Source organism: Rhincodon typus, chromosome 21 (assembly GCF_021869965.1).
Source record: "Rhincodon typus isolate 14 chromosome 21, sRhiTyp1.1, whole genome shotgun sequence".
Classification (NCBI taxonomy): domain Eukaryota; kingdom Metazoa; phylum Chordata; class Chondrichthyes; order Orectolobiformes; family Rhincodontidae; genus Rhincodon; species Rhincodon typus.
This window is the reverse complement of record NC_063352.1, coordinates 9,429,550-9,453,093: the sequence shown is the minus strand read 5'-3', so window position 1 is coordinate 9,453,093 and position 23,544 is coordinate 9,429,550. Positions and strand designations below refer to the sequence as shown.

The 23,544-nt window shown below is 42.2% G+C and overlaps 1 protein-coding gene across 1 annotated transcript in view; it reads right to left on the bottom strand.

Annotated features, from left to right (window-relative positions):
- grin2aa (glutamate receptor, ionotropic, N-methyl D-aspartate 2A, a) overlaps nt 1-23,544 on the bottom strand; it is a 250,249-nt gene that overhangs the window by 27,859 nt on the left and 198,846 nt on the right. Inside the window, exon 12 of the mRNA XM_048609677.1 lies at nt 7,380-7,567. Within this exon, the coding sequence (XP_048465634.1) occupies nt 7,380-7,567 (188 nt within the window). The remainder of the gene's footprint in view (nt 1-7,379; nt 7,568-23,544) is intronic.

The following is a 23,544-nucleotide window of genomic DNA, read 5'->3' as shown; positions in this document are numbered from 1 at the left end:
CCTTGAACACTTGGAAGAGGTATTTCTCCTCCTCTTGGCGTAGTTCCATGTTGCTGCAGTGTTTTGTTGCCCTTTTAAATAGTGTTCGCACGCAGCTTCGTTTGTGTGTGCTGGGATGGTTACTATTGAAGTTCAATACCTGGTCTGTATGTGTGGCTTTTCGGTGTACTTTTGTTTGCAGTTCCCCATTTGTCTTGCGCTCTACCATGACATCCAGGAATGGGAGTTGTTTGTTCTTCTCCTTTTCTTTGGTGAATTTTATTCCGGTGAGGGTGTTGTTTATGAGTTTGTGTGTCTCTTCTAATCTGGTCCGTTTAATGATGACAAAGGTGTCGTCTACGTAGTGTATCCAGTTTAGGTTAGATTTGCGGAAGGGCAGTCCTTTCCAGTCTTTGCATCACTGCTTCTGCTATGAGTCGGAGATAGGCGATCCCATGGGTGTCCCATTGATTTGCTCGTGTGTTTGGCCGTTGAAGGTGAAGTGGGTGGTCAGGCATAGGTCCAGTAGTTTAAGCATGTTGTCCTTGGAGATGGTTTCACTGGGGTCGTGTTCTTGTTCAAGTAGTATTGTCATTGTTTCCCTTGCTAGTGGTATGTCTATTGACGTGAATAGGGCGGTGACATCAAACGATATCATGGTCTCTTCGTCCTCTATCTTTATGTCTTTGATGGAGTTGAGGAATTCTTGGGCTGAGTAGATGGAGTAGGGTGATTTGTTGACTAGGTGCTTGAGTCTTCTTTGTAGTTTTCTGGCTAATCTGTGCGATGGAGTGCTGGTAGGGAGACTATGGGTCTGAGGGGGACTTCCGGTTTGTGCACTTTAGGGAGGCCGTAGAATCGGGGTGTGTTGTTTCCTTTGGGTTTCATTCTTAAGAAGTCTGCTTTGTTGATCTGTCCTGTTTGTTTAAGTCTTTGTAGCGTCTATAGGATATTGTTGCCTGGTTGTGGTGTCGGGTCAGTTTGTACTGGCCAGTATGTGTTCTCGTCGGTGAGCAGTGCTTGTGCTTTGGCGATGTAGTCCTTTTTATTCATTATCACTGTCATGCTCCCTTTGTCTGCAGGTAGTACAGTGATGTTCTTGTCCTTCTTTAATCTGTCCAGGGCTTGTCTTTCCCGTGTGTTGAGGGTGTTGAGTTCCCTCTTTCTGGTTAGTGTCGGGACTACTGTCTGTCTTATAGTTTGTTGTGTTTCTTCGCTGATATTATGGTCTTGAGTGTGGCTTCCAGTGTAGCTAGCCATTCCGTTTTGTTGGCGTCCCTGTAGTTGTAGTTCAGTCCCCGGGTGAGAACGGCTTTTTCCGCATCTGTCAGTTTCCTGTCGGAGAGGTTCCTTATGTTGCCCTTTTAAATAGTGTTTGCACACAGCTCCGTTTGTGTGTGCTGGGATGGTTACTATTGAAGATCAATACCTGGTCTGTGTGTGTGGCTTTTCAGTGTACATTCGTTTGCAGTTCCCCATGTGTCTTGCCCTTCTGCAAATCCAACCAAAACTATGGATACGCTACGTAGACGACACCTTTGTCATCATTAAATGGGCCAAATTAGAGGAGACACACAAACTTATAAACTACACCCTCTTTGGAATAAAATTCACCAGAGAGGAGGAGAAGAACAAACAGCTCCCATTGCTGGACGTCATGGTAGAGCACAAGACAACAACATGCTGCAGCAACATGGAACTACGCCAAGAGGAGGAGAAATACCTCTTCCAAGTGTTCAAGGATAATGGATATCCAACGAACTGGATCAGAAGATGCCTACAGGAACAGCATCAGAAAGATCCTACACGCCCCAACACACTCATCACACTACTGTACATCAGGAACACATCAGAACTCACCACAAGACTTCTACGACCGTTGGGCATCAGAGTGGCACACAAACCCACATCAACCCCACAACAAGTGCTCACCCGAACTAAAGACCCACTCCCCGCCTTGGACAGGACCAATGTCATCTACAAGATCCCCTGTAGAGACTGCGAGAAACACGACATCGGACAAACAGGAAGGAAACTAACAACAAGAGTACATGAACACCAACTGGCTACAAAAAGACACGACCAATACTCACTCATCTCAATCCACATGGACAAGGAGAACCACGACTTCAACTGGGACAACACCAAGATCCTGGGGCAGGCTAGGCAGAGACAAGCACGAGAATTCCTGGAAGCATGGCACTCCACTTTGTCGAGGAGAATACTGAGATGCAGGCTATTAGACTAGATGGGATTGAGGTTCATAAGGAGGAGGTGTTAGCAATTCTGGAAGGTGTTAAAATAGATAAGTCCCCTGGACCGGATGGGATTTATCCTAGGATTCTCTGGGAAGCTAGAGAGGAGATTGCAGAGCCTTTGGCTTTGATCTTTATGTCGTCATTGTCTTCAGGAATAGTGCCAGAAGACTGGAGACTAGCAAATGTTGTCCCCTTGTTCAAGAAGGGGAGTAGAGACAACCCTGGTAATTATAGACCAGTGAGCCTTACTTCGTAAAGTGTTGGAAAGGATTATAAGAGATAGGATTTATAATCATCTAGAAAGGAATAATCTGATTAGGGATAGTCAACACGGTTTTGTGAAGGGTAGGTCGTGCCTCACAAACCTTATTGAGTTCTTTGAGAAGGTGACCAAACAGGTGGATGAGGGTAAAGCGGTTGATGTGGTGTATATGGATTTCAGTAAAGCGTTTGATAAGGTTCCCCATGGTAGGCTATTGCAGAAAATATAGAGGCATGGGATTGAGGGTGATTTAGCGGTTTGGATCAGAAATTGGCTAGCTGTAAGAAGACAGAGGGTGGTGGTTGATGGGAAATGTTCATCCTGGAGTTCAGTTACTAGTGGTGTACCTCAAGGATCTGTTTTGGGGCCACTGCTGTTTGTCATTTTTATAAATGACCTGGATGAGGGCGTAGAAGGATGGGTTAGTAAATTTGCGGATGACACCAAAGTCGGTGGAGTTGTGGATAGTGCGGAAGGATGTTGCAGGTTACAGAGGGACATAGATAAGCTGCAGAGCTGGGCTGAGAGGTGGCAAATGGAGTTTAATGCGGAAAAGTGTGAGGTGATTCACTTTGGAAAGAGTAACAGGAATACAGAGTACTGGGCTAATGGTAAGATTCTTGGTAGTGTGGATGAGCAGAGAGATCTCAGTGTCCATGTGCATAGATCACTGAAAGTTGCCACCCAGGTTGATAGCGTTGTTAAGAAGGCGTACGGTATGTTAGGTTTTATTGGTAGAGGGATTGAGTTTCGGAGCCATGGGGTCATGTTGCAGCTGTACAAAACTCTGGTGCGGCCGCACTTGGAGTATTGTGTACAGTTCTGGTCACCGCATTATAGGAAGGATGTGGAAGCATTGGAAAGGGTGCAGAGGAGATTTACCAGGATGTTGCCTGGTATGGAGGGAAGGTCTTATGAGGAAAGGCTGAGGGACTTGAGGCTGTTTTCGTTAGAGAGAAGAAGGTTAAGAGGTGACTTAATAGAGACATACAAGATGATCAGAGGATTAGACAGGGTGGACAGTGGGAGCCTTTTTCCTCAGATGGTGATGGCTAGCACGAGGGGACATAGCTTTAAATTGAGGGGTGATAGATATAGGACGGATGTCAGAGGTAGGTTCTTTACTCAGAGAGTAGTAAGGGTGTGGAATGCCCTGCCTGCAAAAGTAGTAGACTCGCCAACTTTAAGGGCATTTAAATGGTCATTGGATAAACATATGGATGATAATGGAATAGTTTAGGTTAGATGGGCTTCAGATTGGTTTCACAGGTCGGCGCAACATCGAGGGCCGAAGGGCCTGTACTGCGCTGTAATGTTCTATGTTCTATGTTCTAAACACATTGAACTCGACCCCATATACATTCCACTACGGAGGAAACCCGGAAGTGAGGCAATCCATCGCAATGGACCCCAGAGTTTAAAAACCAGGCGGGAAAACACACCGACTCTTCATCAGAGGCTGCAGTGAGGATGTTAACAAGCACGGTAACGAAACGTCTGCGGAACAACAAACCAGCTCGACGAGCCAACCAACCTCAAGAGTTGACCATTTAGTCCACCAACCTATTCTACTGAGTTATTGCTGACCCGTTCCCAAGCTCGACAGACCCACCTTTGATCCAAATCATCAATACCTTTACCGAATAACAATGAATCTTCAAGGTTGACGTTTAAATGATAGTAGATTGGGGTTCAATAAGGAGACCAACAAACACTATGTGTAATAATCCACAACCTTTATAGGAGGGATGCAAGTATCTTGTGTGGGTAAGCTTTACCAACCTCCACCACAACCCTCATCCTAACCAAACAATCTTCAATACCATGAGTTATAGAGTTTGGCACAACCAGGCTCCATTAGACCAGGTGTGCACACACATGCTCTTTCTAAAAAGAGGCAGTCTCTGTGACATGACCATGAATTGGTTGCTTGGATATCCCCCTTGGAACTTAAAGAGCTTAAACAAGGAATTAGAAAAGCTAAAAGAGGCAACAAAATGGCAAGTAGGATTAAGGAGAATCCCAAGGCATTTAAACGTACATTAGGAGCAAAAGGGTCACTAGGGAAAGGGCAGGTCAAAAGGACAAAAGAGGGAATTCATGCGTGGACCCAGAGTAAGTGAGTGAGGTCCTTAATGAGTACTTTGCATTGGTATTCACCAAGGAGAAGGGTCTAGATGATAAGACTGGGGAAGGATATATATGTATTCTAAGGCATGTCAATGTTAACAAGGAGGAGGCGTTGGGTGTCTTGAAAAACATTAATGTAGATAAATCCTCAGAACCTGATAGGATCTATCCCAGAATAATGTGTAAAGCAACAAAGGAGATTGCTGAGGCTTTGACAGAGATCTTTGTATCCTCTTTAGCCACAGACAGAAGACTGGAGGATAGTCAATGTCACTTGCTTGCTTAAGAAGGGCAAAAGGAAAGTCCAGGAAATTGTAGGCCAGTGAATTTACATCAGTGATATGAAACTTATTGGAGAAGATTCTTATGGACAGGATTTATCTACATTTGGAAATGATTGGGCTTATTGTAGATACTCAGTATTGTGTGGTTCTGGTCATCGTAATATAGGAAGGATGTGGATTCTTAGGAGAGGGTGAAAAAGAGGTTTACCAGGATGTTGTCTGGACTGGAGTGCATTAGCTATGCGGGGAGGTTGGACAAATTTTGATTATTTTATCGAGAGAATCAAAGACTGAAGGGTGACCTGATGAAAGTATATAAAATTATCAGAGGCATGGATTGGGTGGATATTCGGAGTCCTTTTCCAAAGGTGGAAATGTCAAATACTAGGGGACATAGGTTTAAAGTGAGAGGGAGGTAGTTTAAAGGAGATGTGTAAGGCAAGTTTTCTTTATGCAGAAGGTGGTAGGTGCCTGGAATGGGCTACCAGAGAAGGTGGTAGAAGCATATACGATGGAAACAGTTCAGAAAACTGAACAACCAGGGAATAGAGGGATATGGACCATGTGCAAGCAGGTGGGATTAGTTTAGAATAGCATCATGGTCGGCACAGATGTGGTGGACCAAAGAGCCTGTTCCTGCACTGCACTCCATGTTCTTAGAAAAGGGTGTCTCTGCACATTCAGCAAGACAGATGACTTGGAAGGATATCTCAGAGAAATGTTTCATGTGGATTGTACACACACAAACATCAGAACCCTAACCATATTTTAGAAAGAGACACTTCTTTGAGGAAGAAGCTCAGCTTTAGTTTTTATTCATTCATTGAATGTGGGTTTTGCTGACTAGACCCATATTTACTGCCTAGCCCTAACTGCCCAGCAGACAACCACATTGCTGTGGGTTTGGAGTCACGTGTAGGCCCGACCAGGTAAGGACGGCAGATTTTCTTCCCCAAAGTGAATCAGATGTATTTTTGTAAACAATGATTATATACTCACCATTCGACTAAAACTTAAATTTCACGTTCTGCCATGCCAGGGTTTGAGGCCATGACCCCAGAACATTAGCCTGTAGTTTGTGAATTTTCAGTCCAGACATTGCCACAGTGCCACCACCTCTCCTGCAATTTAGCCCCTATTTCCAATGCTATACTGGCATAGATCCGACTATAAAAAATGGTTGAAATAAGAGACGGCTACATTTTGATTTTTAAGAAAACCATCAGGCGCCTATTTTCTTACAACCTCTTCCATCATAATCCCATGCTAGACTGAGACATAAAAATCTCTATCATGCCAGCCCAGTGAAATAATTCTCCCAACTGTACGCACAGTACCTCTGTCCTGAAAGAATTTGCCATTCTAATCTAAATCAACTCAAATGATCATATCTCTGATTAAAATTCAGCTCACAGTCTCTTCAGCCCATAAATCAATGCTTTATAAAAAAGATTCAATATGGCATAAACAGTAACTGGAGAAGAATCAATTTATCTTCCAAAACATTTCACATTCTATTTATTTAATCTTGAAAGCAGTTCAGACCTTAATTGTGACAAACCGTACAGTACCACAATGTGGAGATGATGTGCGTTCGAGTTGAAGGAATTGGTACATTTTGGAGCAGGCTATATTCCATAAACAAGCTGTGAAAAGCAGAAATCTGGCAAAAAAAAACCCAGAAAAGGCTGGAAATACTCAGCAGGTGAGGTAGCAGTTATGCAGAGAGGAATCTGGGAGGGTTAATGTTTCAAGTCTTATAACCGTCCGTCACAACTGTGTGAGTAAGTCAGAGAGGGGATAGAGAAACACGGAAAAGAAGGAAACTCATCCCCATTTAAAAGCCAGGAGATAAAATGGAAAGAGATTCAAAACGCAACAACTATGTAATATTTTGCCACTATATTAAAAATCTTCTTGTCTGGATCAAAGAGTCCCTACAGTGTGGAAGCAGGCCATTTGGCCCATCAAGCGCACACCTACCTTCCAAAGAGCATCCTGCTCAATCCCTGTAACCCTACATTTCCCATGGCTAATCCATCTAACCTGCACATCTTTGTGGGAGGAAACTGGAGCACCCGGAGGAAACCCACACAAACACAGAGTGAATGTGCAAACTCCACACAGGCGCCCAAAGGTGGGGGTGAACCCAGGTCCCTGCCACTGTGAGGCAGCAGTGCTAACCACTGAGGCACTGTGCCGCCTAGTTTCCTGTTGCTTCGACACACTCCTACACTAAAAGTTTTTAACATAAATTTTTAGTTTGATTTATGACTGAAATGGCATTACACTCGCACCCCGTGGTTTTGAATCTCGTAACTTGTTCACAGCTTTTGCTGCAAAGAAACCTCTTATTTAAGTGACAGGAGCTGAATGCTGGGCGGAGAATTTAACAAGAAGGTAAAAAATAAGTGTGAACATCCAATAAGAACTCGTGAGCTAATGGATAAAGTAAGACATCCATACCATCACCAACAAACTGCAGGAGGGCCAGGTCAATCTGACGTTTCCAAGGCGAGCTTTTCTGCAAAGCTATTCCATAACCAGTGGTTGAAAAGACGTATCCACTGCCGATTGTTACAAGCTTGCAGCCTTCATCTCTTCCTGCCATGTAATTGAGCACGGCTGCATCATATATGAATGCATCCAACTTTCTAAAATAAAACAAATAACATTAGTGAAACAGCACTGCCAGATTTACTGGAGGGTTTACAGGTTTCCCGCAGTTCACTCACCATCAGCAATGCTTGAAAGCCCTTCCCTGGATGGAAAGAGAAACATATCACTGAAGAAAAAACCAGGAAAGGTTGAACATGCAAAAGGGGCATCATTAAGCACTGGCTGGTCACATTCTCAGAATCACAGCCCAGAAGGAGGCCATTTGGCCCATCGGTGTCTATCTACCTCCTTCTCCCCACTCTGCTTCTGTTTGCAAAATTATCATATATGATAAATCTTTAGCCTTTAAGATTATTTCAGTACTTCCTTCACATTGCTGGATTATCTTGATGCGAAGATTTTTTAAATCATAAATTGTGGGGCTTCACACAGAGGATGGCATGCTTCAGTCAGCTGCTGTCTTAGAAAGTTTATCCTTGGAAGCATCTGTGCGGCAGTCACATTGCTTTGAAAATCTCAATACACAGTGGAGATTTGAGGGCATCTAGTACTGGCATTACGGTAATTTTAAAAGCAATTTCACACACAAAGTAACCAGAATAAACAAAGGGATGATTAATAACTTATCAGGACTATGCTGTGAAATGGTTGTGATACGCCATGTGATGATGTCCAAATCCAATATTAATTGTCATTATCTGAAATCTTCTAATCAGTCACCAGTAACTTCATAAGAATGATCCAGTGTGACCTGTTCTTGTACCTGTCAAATAATGACTCAGGTGATTCAGCAAAGTTAAGATGGCTGTAAACGTATGAAATATCCTATAAAATGTTTTTAAATAGCTACAGCATGGATATAGGCAATTTGATCCACAGGTTCATTACAGTGTTTATGCTCCACAAGATTCTCCTTTTAAATCTCTTCACCTAATCCCTCACCATATTCCTCCATAATTTACTCTCTTGTGTGCTTCTCCAGATTCTCTTTGAATGCACCTATGTTAATTGTCTTAAATACTCCTGTGGTAGAAAGTTCCATGTTCAAAGCATTTTCCAGGTAAAGAAGTTTTTTTTAACTTAATTCTGCATTGGATTTATTAGTGACTATCTTATATGTGCCCTGGTTCTGGACTTAGCCACAAATGAAAACGCCTTCTCCATGTCAACCGTGTCACACTCTTTCACTCTTTAGAACCTTGATCAGATTCCACCAACCTTCATCCTATGTTGGAACAGAAGGTCAGGACTAACATCCACAGAAAAATTTGATTCACTGTTTCGATCTGTACATTTTCAGCCTTTGGAACCTTCCTGACTAGTGTGACTTTTTTTAGTGCCAACTTTTCAAACACAAAATATTATATCCATCTTACAAGCTGCCAATTTAACGCTGCTCTGCTGTAATAATATACCTTGTAGGAACACTTTTGTGTCTGACAGCCCCTCAGCCTTTGCTTCAGAGAAATTCCTTCAATCAAATTGACTTCTCCATTGCTCTATGAAACGTTAAATGCACTACACAAATGTAAATTGTGATAGAGTTGTTGTAATTGTTGTTAGGTTTGCTACTTAACAAATACTAACATAAGATTGGAGTGATATGTTATATTATAGAAGTTTATTATGCAATGTTAAAGTAATATATAAAAATAAAGATAGTTAATATCATTTTGAACTGAACAATGCTTTGTATCAGTGTATTTTGGTCAAATTATCCTACGCCCTCTAAAACTACTGTACCAGAAAACTACACCTTCTCTGATTTTCCCAAGTGCAAAGTCACAAGTAATTAATGGGGAAATGAAAGGATTTAAAGTTCATCAAGAAGTTTCATATGCAGCCTTAGCTATGTATTCCTTTTGTAGCTAGGGGTAGAATCCTGTGGAGGCAACAAAGGTCTCTGCTTCCAGTTGGATGTCAGCAGGAGTCTTGCATCATCTTTATTCAGAAAGGCCTGCTGTATTTTGTGCCAATCAGGAAATCAACAGGAACCCAGGGTGAAAATCCCATCTATTCAGAGCTGCCAGTCACAAAGAAGCCAGCAGCTTTCTTGTACTCAGCTGTGTCGCTGTAAGCCAATCTATCTAAGGTATAGTCTTATTTTCCATTTGTTTCTTAATATCTACCTCCTATGTACTGTCCATTCAGTTAGACACACACACACACACACATTCTGTAAACCAATAGGTTAGTTACTCTTTCATTGCACTAATCATTTTGAATCATGTCACCTTACTTTTGTCTCTTTCCTATTAATGAATGGTGGTGCTGAAGCCCTGTATATTGCATTTGTCTCATGCTGGTGGAATGGGTATTGAAGAGTAATTGGTAGCTGGACCAAAGACTATGTTATAGTCATGACAACAGGATAGAAAGATATAGGTCAAGCCATAGATTTTGGTCTGACAAGGACATATCTAATGTCTGTGAATTGAAATAATCTAACTTCAAAATCCTGAGGATTTAACAATGAATGGTTGAGCTAATTGTTTATTCCTTTAAAAGAAATAGCCAAGGACTTGACAAGAATTGAACAGAATGTAATTATTGGCAATTTTCTTTCCTTATCAGATAGTATTCAGTTGACAGTTATTGTGTATTGTGATCAGGATAAAGTAGTATGTTTATGTAAACTTTACGTACTGTAATTCCATAATTTGTGGAAATAAAATAAAAATGGGAATACTTCCCTCATAGATGAAAATTAAAATGAGTTCTGGAATATAAAACAAACTGAATATGTTTTGGTCTTTAGGGGAAAATATTCAGCATCATATGTTATATGGATACTGAAATGTGTAATTAGGTATTTGAAGCCAAAACAAATCAAAATACATTCCTTACTGACTGTACTAATGTTAGGCAATTTGTTGACCAAACCTCATTAGAGAAATTATTGATATGTAGTCACTGATGTGTTTTTTTCTCCAATGTGGTACAACAGAGGCAAGATTCCTTTCAGTGAAAATTGGGAGAGTGACTGTTTTTCTCGGTAATTAATGGCTCACCAACAAATGAACTCAAAAATTGCATGTTTTCATCCAGGCATTCCTCTTGATGTCATTCGTGGGCTGTTAATTTGGTGGATCATTAATTTCAGAGATAAACAAACACTCTCCAAGTTTTTAGGAAATAAGGGATTGCAGGGGCCTCAAAATCATTCCTTTTCTGACTCAGTCAATTTCATTTGTGTCATCCCCTGATCTTTGCCTTAGTTGTTCTTTCTGCTTGCCCTTTTCCTTTTGCACAGTTACATCCATCTATTAAACCTACTAGGGGGAAGACCGAGGGAACAGAATGACTGTCAATGACTCCACCTAATTGGCTATCCCCAGCAGAGAAGTAAAGGGGCAAACGTTTGTACTCTGACATCTGTTGTTTATTCCGTTCTATACCATTTCGCATTGCTTTCTGATTTTGGGAGGATGAAGATGTACTCTTTGCCTTGTTTACATTAATAGCCCATCTGATTAACAAAAAATTAAATACCACTTCTTACACAGTTAGGACGTTCAGATCCACATTGGCAGGCTGCTTTTCACCATTAAGAGCTAATCAGATTTTACAACACTGGCCAGTCTATTTCAGTTCAAAATAAACAACAGGAGAATTATTTTAAGTAAAGAGAGCCATGAGGAAACAAATTGAGACAAAGATAAATTGAGATGTGGTGAAGTGTTTCATAATAAAACACACCCTGAGTGAGAGAGGATTAGAGAGAAGAACAGAGGCCTGTAACTTCAGAAATATCTGTACACCATAAAAACTTAGCAAAGTCTTAGAGAAGAATGAACTATATGCATTAAGTTTACCAATTATTCGAAATCATGATGTTCTGATGTCTTTCAAAATATTGATATTATTGAGTGGACAGGGTGGTAATTGTCTTTTTCAAGCAAACTTTCTTTTTGTCTCAAATTAAAGCAAAATATTTTAGATGTGGTGATCTGAAATTAAAACAGAAAATGCTGGAGAACTCATCATCTGTGGGGAGAAAAACAGAGTTAATGTTTATAGTCTAAAGACTGTTCTTTGGAATTAGCTTGATCAGTGTTCTCATGAAGGGTCACTGGATTTGAAACATTAACTCTATTTTCTCACTACAGATGCTGGCAGACCAACTGAGTTTCCCAGCCTTCTCTGTTTTTGTTCACATAAGCCCTGTTTCTCTGTCCACGGAAGCTGCCAGACCTATTGATGTTTGTCCAGCATTTTTTGCTTTCACTTTTCTTGCAATGGATCTTGCAGATTTGCTGCGTAGTTACAGAGTTTTCTGTCTGTTACTTAGCACCTATAGTAGAGCATATGCTGGTTACCATTACAATAAACCAGGGTACATGAATGTTAAGAAATTGAGAGGAGCAAATTTTGAAGTCCTTTGTAACTTTTAGGACAATGTCTACAATTGTTGCTAAAGCAGTCAATGCTAGTTAAATTACTCTTTTATTTAAAGTTAAAATAAGTTAAAGTAAAGTAAGCCCAGCAGTCAGATTGCTGTTGGTGTTGTGTGGCATTTTTAGTAGAATGAATCATTTATCATCGTCAAGAAATGAAAAATAAATGTAACTGTTCTCCAATCATCAGAAGATTGCTCAGAACTCAATGAAGGGAAACAAATGGGAATAGTCCCTTTAATACTGCATAGGGAGATCCTTATCCAAATCTGGGGAAATGGCAAGACTGTTCCCCTATCCCCATCCCTCAGAAAATCCAGACAAAAGATAAAAATGTCCACCTTGACACAATCACACTTTAAATGAGAAGAGAAAAATTTTGGACAAATGTGCAGTTTGTACTAGTTTAAACCAGTTCGCAAAATAACTTATTCCCATTTCTTCGATGCTGGCATGCTTTCTTGTATTTCCAGTGAGAGTGCTGATGTCTTTGGTGAACATAGTATTTTTTCATAAACACTGTGAAATGTTCAAGCATGGCCTTCCCTACTAGAGTCTCTTACCTGCTTTTTCACTTGCTCACTTTAATCAAGAGCCTTTCCCTGATTGGTTCAGTTGTGATCACTGAAAATCAGGTGGTTTTGAGCCAGGATAAAAGTGGGAGGTACATCTGCTCGTGGGTGTTCAGCTTTGTCCCCTTAATTTTGTTCTCCTCGGCCCACTGCATATGCATTCACCGGTAAACACCAAATTTTATGGGCAGGAGGTCCCGCCCCTCACTCACCTCCCCAACCCCATGACACCCTCCCAACCCCAAACACCCAACCAGGACCTCACATACTACAACATCTGGGCGACATATTTGAAAGGTGCCTGAAGAGCACTCCACTCTCTGTAGTCCAGCAGCATCATTCAATTTCTGCTCATAACCCTTACCCACCCATTGAGATATCAGACACCAGGCACAAAGTGGCACCACATTTTAGTGATGTCTCTCTATAGGTTCTCCTGAAGGCTGTCCATGAGAGAGGGAAAGTCTGTTCTTTATGGATGGCAACAAAAGTCTCTTCCTGTCTGATGAAGGTAGCCTGGACAGCAATGGGCTGTGGTGCTCAGTACCTGTGAATAGTTCAACTGAACCTGGCTTCTGTGCTGTAAAAAAACGACAGATCTGCTGCACTTTGCCAGATAGGTACCTCTCTGCTCAATGCTTCATGCCCCATATGGGTGGGAGTTAGCATTGTAGTGTCACAGCAAAGGACCGTCTCACAAGAGGTTGGGTTCCAGGATCTCCTTCAAGTGTCTCATGTGGAATTAATGTCTTCACTGCAGTCGCCAATATAGCGTTACTGTCACCACAGTGATACTGCCTCTTACACATCTGCCACTGTTTCTGCTTCAAACATGAAAGGAGCTGCAACACTCAGCAGCCCTCATATACCATCAGGTCACAGGTCCTTCAACTCAGTTAGAAGAATGTACGCGTCTGATAGCTTTTCACCAAAGGCTTAGATGGGACAAGGCCAGAACCGACGATGGCCTTTTGTTTCGGCCTCCACTTGTCTGCTTTCCTCAGCTTTAATGGCGTCAGCCAATGTAACTGCCCTACTTCACCCACATATGACTGAGATGTCTCATGAGCTGGTTGACACGGTCAGGCTTCACCCCTAGCTCTGTAAGTGTTTGCACAAAGAAACACCTTGGTTATGAAAGAGCCACAAATCTGAAGATGTTTGTACTGGTTGGAGACTGGAGGAAGCAGTCTATTCCACCGGTACATGCCTCATGTAAGTATAGTCAGGTTTGTGATATTTTTTCTTTATTCATTCATGGGATGAGGGTGCCACTGGCCAGGCAGGATTCATTTTCCATCCCTAATTGCCCAGGGGACAGTTACGAGTCAACCGCATTGCTGTGGGGCTGGAGTCACATGTAGGCCAGACCAGGTAAGGATGGCAGTTTCCTTCCCCAAAGGACATTAGTGAACCAGATGGGTTTTTCCAACAATCGACAATGGCTTCATGGTCATCATTAGACTCTTAATTCCAGATATTAATTGAATTCAAATTCCGCCATCTGCTGTGGCGGGATTCAAACCCGGGTCCCCAGAACATTATCTGGGTCTCTGAATTAACAGTCCAGCGATAATACCACTCGGCCATCGCCTCCCCATGTACATGTTTCCCTGTTTTTGCCTAACAGGGTTGCAATCACATGGAATTCACATGGGATCCCTACCGTGTGGAAACAGGTCCTTTGGCTCAACAAGCCCACACCGACCCTTGGAGCATCCCACCCAGACCCAACCTCCTATAACCCACCTAATTTACACAGCCCTGAACACTACAGGCAATTTAGCACGGCCAATCCCCCTAACCTGCACATCTTTAGACTGTGGGAGGAAAGCGGAGCACCTGGAGGAAACCCACACAGACACAGGGAGAACATGCAAACTCCATGCAGACAGTCGCCCGAGGCCAGCGGCTCGGTTGTTAATGAACGATCATGCGGTGCTAACCATCAAAATCAGGAATGCGGACCCACAAGAAAGTTTCTAAGATCTTAACACGGAAACTTTAATCCACGACAGAACATTGTATTTTTGCCTCTTGCCCACCTTTCTAAAAGCTCTGGATGGGCCCAGAAGATTCCACGCATTGTGTATTCCAAAATTTCTCCATCTCTTTCTTTGCCTTTAAATCACTTCTTAAAGCTTGCCTCACTGGCTCTTTTATCAGGCAGCTTGATGCCACACAACATGTTTGGGTTCAAGATAGACTGGTTTAGGAGAAGGCTAGAACTGTCTTCAGGCATGGACTTCTAAATCACACAGTTTATTAATAATTAATACTAAATACCGCTATTCATAGTAATTATAGATAACTCTCTAACTTATAGTTACATTAGTTGAGATTGTTCTCTACATGTGCTTCTCTCTTCTAATTAATCCATTGCACCGCTAGACGTTAACCAACCACTAATCAACAGACGCTCACTAATTCCTCTTCCACTGTGTTATTTATACTTAGTGATGCACAGCTCTGTGACATAATTGCAATTTGCTCAACAGCCCTGAAGCCCTTAAAGAGCGCTAACGTTTCCTCATGAGGCTCGGTACCAAATTCTGGTGTTGCTCCTGTCAGACTCTTTGGGGAATGTTAACATGTTGGAAGCATAATGTAACGGGAAGCTGTCACTGTGTGAATATTGCATTTAGCACTCCACAACACACAAACAATCATTGGTCCCATTGTGCCCCAGACTATGTCTTTTAAAATATTTCAAAACATCTACAGAATTCTGTGAATTTGGAAAGTAACAAGAAGAACAAGAACCTGTTCTTAAATGGATTAGGAAACATTATTCTGCTGGAATTGTACATTCCACAGAGTAATAAAATGCACAGTCACAAAACAGTGGTCTGAAAATATTGTAACTTTTAATGCATTGATGTGATCACTATTTTAAAAGATTTCAAGGCCTCAGCACTTAAAGAACTAGAATTTGATAAATTAGATGCCAGTTTATTCAAGCTTGCAGTTAATGTGATTGCTAACTTAATTAGTTTTTCCTCCAATATAGGCCAGCTAGCGGAGGAATGAAAGACTACCAGAGAGAAACATCCTTTCACTGTTCTCAACATTTAACAACCCATTTCCTTGTTTTGTTTTGCTTTCAGGATTGTGATTATATTTTTTCCCCTTTACACAGGTATGAATCTAAATGATATTCGTATCCATGGGACCCAGAACAAAGTGGGATAACCTTACAATTTGACTATTGTGGGTGAAGTCAAGAAGGACTTTAACACACAAAAGGTAGTGGGAATCTAGGAATAATGCTCCCCACCCCAAAAAATAACTCAGCTTCTCAAAAGGCTGTTGAGTTTGGGGCCAGTTGGAAACTTCAAAACTGAGATTGATAGATTTCTGTAAGGCAAGAGGATTCATTGTTAGATCACAGGAGTTAAGAGACAGATTACTGCCATCAAATTGAATGGCAGGACAGGAGCAAAAGATTCAGCAACCTACTCCAGGTTCCATGTCCATCACTCTAGCATCACTCGCATCACTGGGGTGGCAGAGTGCCTCAGCGGTTAGCCTCACACTGCCAGGGAGATAGCAAGAACTGCCTCACACTGCCAGGGAGATAGCAAGAACTGCCTCACAGTGCCAGGGAGATAGCAAAAACTGCCTCACAGTGCCAGCGAGATAGCAAGAAATGGCTCACAGTGCCAGGGAGATAGCAAGAACTGCCTCACAGTGCCAGGGAGATAGCAAGAACTGTAGATGCTGGAGTCAGAGATAACACAGTGTGGAGCTGGAGGAACACAGCAGGCCAGGCAGCCTCAGAGGAGCAAGAAAGTAGACGTTTCAGGTCGGGACCCTTCATCAGGACCCCTTAATCATGAATCCTGATGAAGGGTTCCGACTCGAAGCATTGACTTTCCTGCTCCTCTGATGCTGCTTGGCCTGCTGTGTTCCTGCAGCTCCACACGGTATCGACACACAGTGCAAGGGACTCAGGTTCAACTCCATCCTTGGGTGTTCTGTGTGGAGTTTGTACAATCTCTCCGTCTCTGCATGGGCTTTTCTCCGGGGTGATCCAGTTTCCTCCCACAGTCCGAAGATATGCCGGTTAGGTGGATTGGCCATGGAAAATGCTGAGTAACAGGGATAGGGTAGGGGGATGGGTCTGGGTGGGATGCTCTTCAAAGACAGGGTTGGAGCCTAGGTCTGGGTAGGATCCTGTTCGGGGGGGTTGGTGCAGACCAAATGGGCCGAATGGCTTCTTTCCGCACTGTAGCAATACTGTGATTCTATTAATGATCCTATTACGTTAAATAGAATTTAATTTTCAGGATTGCAGAATATATGCTGAAGCGAATAAGATGCCATGCTATAAGGTCAATTTAATCTTACAGCTAATCTATCCAAATTATTGTTGGTATGTTGAAAAGGGCTCTTGCTAAATATTGCAATGCCTCCAGATCTTATCAGTGAATACACTGTGTTGGTTTACAATACAGGCCCTTTTGCTTCTCATTTTTACTATTCCTCAGATGCAGATTAATTAAAAGTTTGGGAAATTTTAAGCAAAATAATACAGGACTTTCTTCAAGATGGAATTTGACGGAGTAAAATGAGGGCAGAGAAGTACTCCCACAGGACCCAGGCCAGAGAAGAAACTGGGAAAGCAAAATCAAGGAGAGATAATGTTAATTTAGGGAAAGGGCAGAAATTGATGACAGAGACAGACAGGAGCAATAAAGCTGCTGAAGTCAATGATTTGAGAGGGAGACAAAAAGGATGAGCAAACATGTAAAGGAAATACAGCACGGAATAAATCAGAAGAAATCAGAGCAGGGCAGCAGAGGCAGACTGGATGGAGGATGAATGGGACTGATAAATTGGGCATGAGAGGGATATTAGAGAAAGGGTGAATGTAATATGATAGTAAATAGATGACAGAATCGGTGAAAGAAAAAAGCAACAGGAATTAGAAAGGGTTGGAATTGAGAAGAGGGAAAAAGAACAGAAACGCGATTCTGAAAGAGACAGGAGAGAGAAATATAGACACAGAAAGCTGCAGAGGTTCCCATCAGAATGATATGGTGCAGGCAGAGACACAAACACACAAAGACAGAAGATACCTTAATCAATATTAAATATAGATATAAGAGTAATAGGCCAATCAGCCTATTGAATCTGCCATTCAATGAGTTCATGCTGATAACACTCAATTCCATTTTCCTGCTTTATCCCCCTAACCCTTGATTCCATACAGTCATAAAGTCATAGAGTCATACAGCATGGAAATAGACCTTTTGGTCCAACCAATCCACGCCGAACACAATCCCAAACCAAACTAGCCCACCTGCCTGCTCCTGGCCCATATCCTTCCAAACCTTTCCTATTCTTATATGCATCCAAATGTCTTTTAAATGTTGTAATTGTAGCCGCATCCACCACTTCCTCAGGAAGTTAATTCCAAACGCAAACCACCCTCTGCGTAAAAAAATTGCTTCTTATGTCTTTTTAAAATTTCTCTTCTCTCATGTTAGAAATGTGTCCCCTAGTCTTGAAATTCCCAATCTTAGGGAAAAGACGACTGCCATTAACTCTATCTATATCTCTCTATATCTCTCTTCTATCAGGTCACCTCTCAACCTCCCACACTCCATTACAAATTAAAAACCTGTCTCGAATATACTTAACGACATAGCCTCGACAGCACTCTTTGGTAAAGAATTTCACAGACTTACTATGCTCTGAGAGAAGAAATCATCCTCATCTCTGTCTTAATTGTGTCACCTCTTATTCTGAGATTATGCCCTCTGGTCCTAGACTCTTCCAGTAGGGAAACAACCTCTCTGTACTTTCCCTGTCAAGACCCCTGAGAATCTTGGAAGGGGGTGGTGATGGCCTAGTGGTATTATTGTTAGACTGTTAATCCAGAGACCCAGATAACATCCCAGGGATCCAGGTTCGAATCCCGCCATGGTAGATGGTGGAATTTGAATCCAATAAAATATCTGGAATTAAGAGTTTAATGATGACGATAAATCCATTGTCAATTGTCAGGAAAAATCCATCTGGTTCACTAACGTCCTTTAGGGATGGAAACTGCCATCCTTACCTGGACTGGCCTACCTGTGACTCCAGACCCACCTCAATGTAGTTGACTCTCAGCTGCCCTCTGGGCAATTAGGGATGAGCAATAAATGCTGCCTAGCCAGCAACACCCTCATCTCGTGAATGAATAAAAAAAAGTTGCCTCTCATTCTTCTACACTCCAATGCTTACAAGCCCAATCTACTCAACCTATTCTCATAAGATAAGTCTCTTCGTACCCATTATCAGCCTAGTGAACCTTACTTGGATTGTCCCCAATCCCAAAATATCTGTCCTTCGATAAGGAGCCCAAAACTCTTCACAGTATTCCAGCTGTGGTCTGACCAGTTATATTTTTGGCAAAACCTGTCTACTTTTGTACTCCAATCCTTTTGAAATTAAGGCTGACATTTCATTTGCCTCTCCTATTACCAATTGAACATGGATGCTAGCTTTTTATGATGCATGCATGAGGACTCCCAAATCCCTGTGCTGCAATGTTTTGCATTCTTTCTCCATTTCAATAATATTCAGCTCCTCTATTCTTCCTGCCAAAGTGTATAACCGCACATATTTCCACATTACACTCCATCTGTCAAGTTTCTGCCCACTTACTTAACCTGTCTATATCCTTCTGCAAACTCTTTATGTCATCATCACCCCTTGCTTTACCACCTATTTTTGTGTCATCTGCAAACTTGGCTGTAGTATATTCACTTTCCTCATCCAAGCTATCAACATGTATTGCAAATAAATGTGGCCCCAGCACTGATTCCTGCGACACTCCACTCGTTACGAACTTCTATTCTGAAAATGCCCGACTTATCTCAACTCTCTGTCTTCTATTCTTCATTTAATTTAATGAGCACACATTATCAAATGAAACAGGGCCTAAGTTGAATGGTAAATCTATGGTAACCTGTTACAGGATTTAGAAAAATGAGTCTGTGCTTGTCAGTTCCTGCCACTTCTCAAGATTTAATGTCAGTTGAAAATGTTAGTGTTGGTAAAGAAACCGGTGAGATTTCAACACAGCCTCCTCTGTCATGTTTTTATTGTGATGTATTAATGGTATTTTATTGATTCATGATGTTGAGCAATATCATTTGGTTGGAGCAGAAATCTTTCCAGGACTGATGGTGTCTTCGGGAGATGATATTACTTGGCTGATTAGGTAATCGAGTACTACCATGATGTGCAGACAGATCCATTGTGTGCCCATAACCTGTAGATTCTATTAAAGCTAACAGACAGAAAAATCACAGGGTGTAAGTCTGTGATTACCTACCCAAAGAAGATGCAGGGAAGATCCTTGCAGGGAGAACCCATTCACACAATGAGCTTGACTAAATACTTGAGAATTTACTTTCATTATGTTTTTTAAGCTCTCGCTGCTTTTTGCCGTATCGGCTGAGGCTTTGTTGGTGGTGCACTCCTGTCTCTGGTCAACAGGTGCATTTCCCACTCCACAACTTGAGCACTAAAAAGAGTCAACTGACTGTCCAGTGCAGGACTGAGGTAGTGCTGCAGTGTCAGACTTGCTGCCCCTTAGATGAGCTGTTAAACCAAGGCCCTTATTTGTCATCCAAGGCAAATGAAAGGATAGACGTGGACAGGGTGTTTCCTCTTGTGGGAGAGTCTAGATATAGGGGTCACTGGTTAAAAATCAGAGATTGCCCATTACAATTGGAATTGAGTCGAAATTCTTTTTTTCTCAGAGAGTCATGAGCCTTTGGAACTGTCATCCTGAAAAGGTGATGCAAGCAGAGTCCTGAAAAATTTTTAAGGTGGAGGTGGATAGATTCTGGTTGAAAGAAAGGGGGGTAAAGGTCATTGAGGAAGGCATGAAATGTGGATTTGAGGTTACAATCAGATCAGCCATGATCTAGTTGAGCAGCAGAGTAGACCCGAGGGGCTGAATGGTCTCCTGCTCCTGATTCGTAAGTTTGCATGTTTGTATCATATAAAAGATCCCACGGCACCATTTGAAAAGGAACAGGAGTTTTATCCTTGGTGTCCTGGCCAAATAATGACACAAGAAGATGTTTCAGAGATAGTAGGAACTGCAGATGCTGGAGAATCTAAGATAACAAGGTGTAGAGCTGGAGGAACACAGCAGGCCAAGCAGCATCAGAGGACCAGGAAGGCTGACGTTTCTTTTCTGGAGAAGGGTATAGGCCCGAAACATCAGCCTTCCTGCTCCTCTGATGCTGCTTGGCCTGCTGTGTTCCTCCAGCTCTACACCTTGTTACCACACAAGAAGATGATCTGGTCATTATCACATTGTCGTGTGTTGGATAGACAGTGTTTGCTGACATCGGCTACTGTGGGCAACAAATACTCGCACTCACTAGGGAGCGCGTATGCACACGGTTCCAGACACAATACATCATTTTGAACTGGGGTTCAGTGTCAGGGAAAGAGGACACGGAATGGGGAAAGTGGTGACTGGGGGGTGATGGAGATGGGGCATAGAACTAGTTTTGAGTATATTGCATTACAACAGACTATACACTTCAAAAGTACCTCTGGCTGTTAAGTGCTTTGGGGCTGGACATGAAAAGTGCTATCTACACACAGGCCCTTTTCTTTATTTCACTTCTGAAGGGTTTAACTACCAAAGCTAGTCAGTAGCCGTCTTGCCCTGGGGTCATGTCTCACCTAAGAGCCCAGTGATCACAGCTGACACTCCGGCATAGTACTGGGGAAGTGCCGGACTATCAGAAGTACCATCACTTGGAATTAAAAAGTTTAAAAGGGCCTAAAAACTGTTGATTACGCCCCAGTGAGTCACTCGCATCTTGCTCAAGTGACCATGATTCATGCATTTGTCTGAGGAGAGAATATTTGGTCACAAGAGGAAATCACAACAGAGACTGATCCAGTTCAAATTTGACATCCACATGAGTGTCCCACCGCTAAAAGTAGGGTCTCTACTCTGGCCTTTCCTGGCAGATATTCAGACCATTTGGCAGCTGGAACTTCCCGAATCTATGGGACTCGTTTCCTGAATGAGGGTCAGAGGGCACCATTTTTATTCAGGATTGTAATCAATATTCTATTCATCAGTTTGTTGACAACATTTTTTTTAAAGATAGTTGATGACAGCATTTTCGTAAATGCTCTAAATCAGTTTGACTTTAATCTCTGAGAAGGCATATACCCCAGGGTCTGTATAAATTCTTTCACAGGTTAGATATTCTAAGTAGTTAGTCCAATATCATGCTGTAATTTTAAAACCCAAGGATTCTTTATAGAATCTGTTGGGATGACTATTGCTCAGAGCACTGTGTGTGTCTCACTGAAGTATGCTAGTGCTTAAGGTTATTAATGAATTCAGTCTATCCCACTTAGCTAATAATTTATCATGCAATGCACTTGAATATTAGCCAAGAAGATGAGATAATGGCTTTGTTCTGTAGAGTGCATCTGCTCAGAGCACAGGATATTCCCTTTCCTCCAACTGGTGCCAATACATTGGAATTCTGATGGTGGGATTTCAATCAGAAATTCCATCTTGAAAGCAGGAAATTGAAAGTGCATCTACCCGTAAAATGTAAAGGATAATAGTTGGCTCCAGGACTAACCTGATGCCTCTTAGTACATCCGGATGGATGACTGAACACTTGCAGCCACTGAGATTTATGTGTTGTATTCCAGGCCTGCAATGCAGTACACACCATGGGACAGGACTGCCCTTCATCTCAAGCTTAAGTGTCATTGTTTCAAAATTTATGTAGTAAGCTTTCATGTGGAAAAAGACCATCAGGACTACGCATCAGCCTATGCTCGGGATTCCAGCAAATTGATGTACTGAACAGTGGGATTTCAGTGATAGTAATGCCATTGAATGTCAAGTGGCGATGTTTAGATTCTCTCTTGTTGGAGATGCCCAATACCTGGTATTTGTGTGGCACAAATGCTCATTGGTATTTTTGGGCCTAGATATTGCCCAAATCCAGCAAGATCTGAGGAGACACGAATGGTGTGGACGTTGTGCAATCATCAGCGAACATCCCCACTTCTGACCTTATGACTGGGGGAAGGTCATTGATAAAGCAGCTGATGGTGGTTGGGCCTAGGCCACTACCCAGAGGAACTTCCCATCAGCGCCAGCCATTAATTTTCCAGGAGATCTGTCTCTAGTGTAGTGAAGACCACGAACTTGCTTCATCGTAGGGTGGTGACAGATGTAGAAATACAGCATGGGATGACTTGCACCTGCTGATTCCTACTCCGACAGGAGATGTGCAACCCCGTGCAGGATGAATAACAGCAGCATCAATGCCACAGTGAATTTCCATGTCCCTGCACCGATTTGAGTCAGATGGGGCAGGAGAATTGACTGGAAATTGCCGTCCGATCCTCTATGGACACTAGGAATAAACTCATACAGTTAATGGTATGTGTTGCAAAGTTCAGTAGAGTATTTGTGGATTGGGAGGCAGGACATTGGAATTTGCTGTTTGTAAAATATTGGTGTTTGTAAAATACTAATGGGAGGAAGCATTGCATGGTCCCTTTAAAAGATTGTGCTTTCTCCATGCTTGGAGATGTCCATGAGCAGCTTGAAAGTTTCCAAGTACAGACAGCACTCAAGTTGAAACATTTGTGTCGAAAGGCTATACAGTTAGCAGACCAAGCAGCAGATTTTTACCAAGACAATAAGTTTTGAATTTAGCCAATCAATTTGAACCAGGCACTTAGATACCACAAACCAATCAAATTTAAATCTGATAGTTTTGGCAACATAGGACAAATCCTGGTGTGAGAAATTGATGTGTCATCAAGGGTATAAAAGAAGATGGCAGTTAGACAAAGACAGGAGAACTAACTGCCATCTGCCAGAGTTAACAGCTCTCACCTCTCAAGAGAGAATCGCTGGCTCTCACAGACTCCAAAAGTCTTAGAGAAAGCACCATCTAAATATCAAAGGTACCAACGGCACAACTAGTTAACATTCCTGACAGAAGAATCGACGGAGGTGGTGTTGCTGATAGA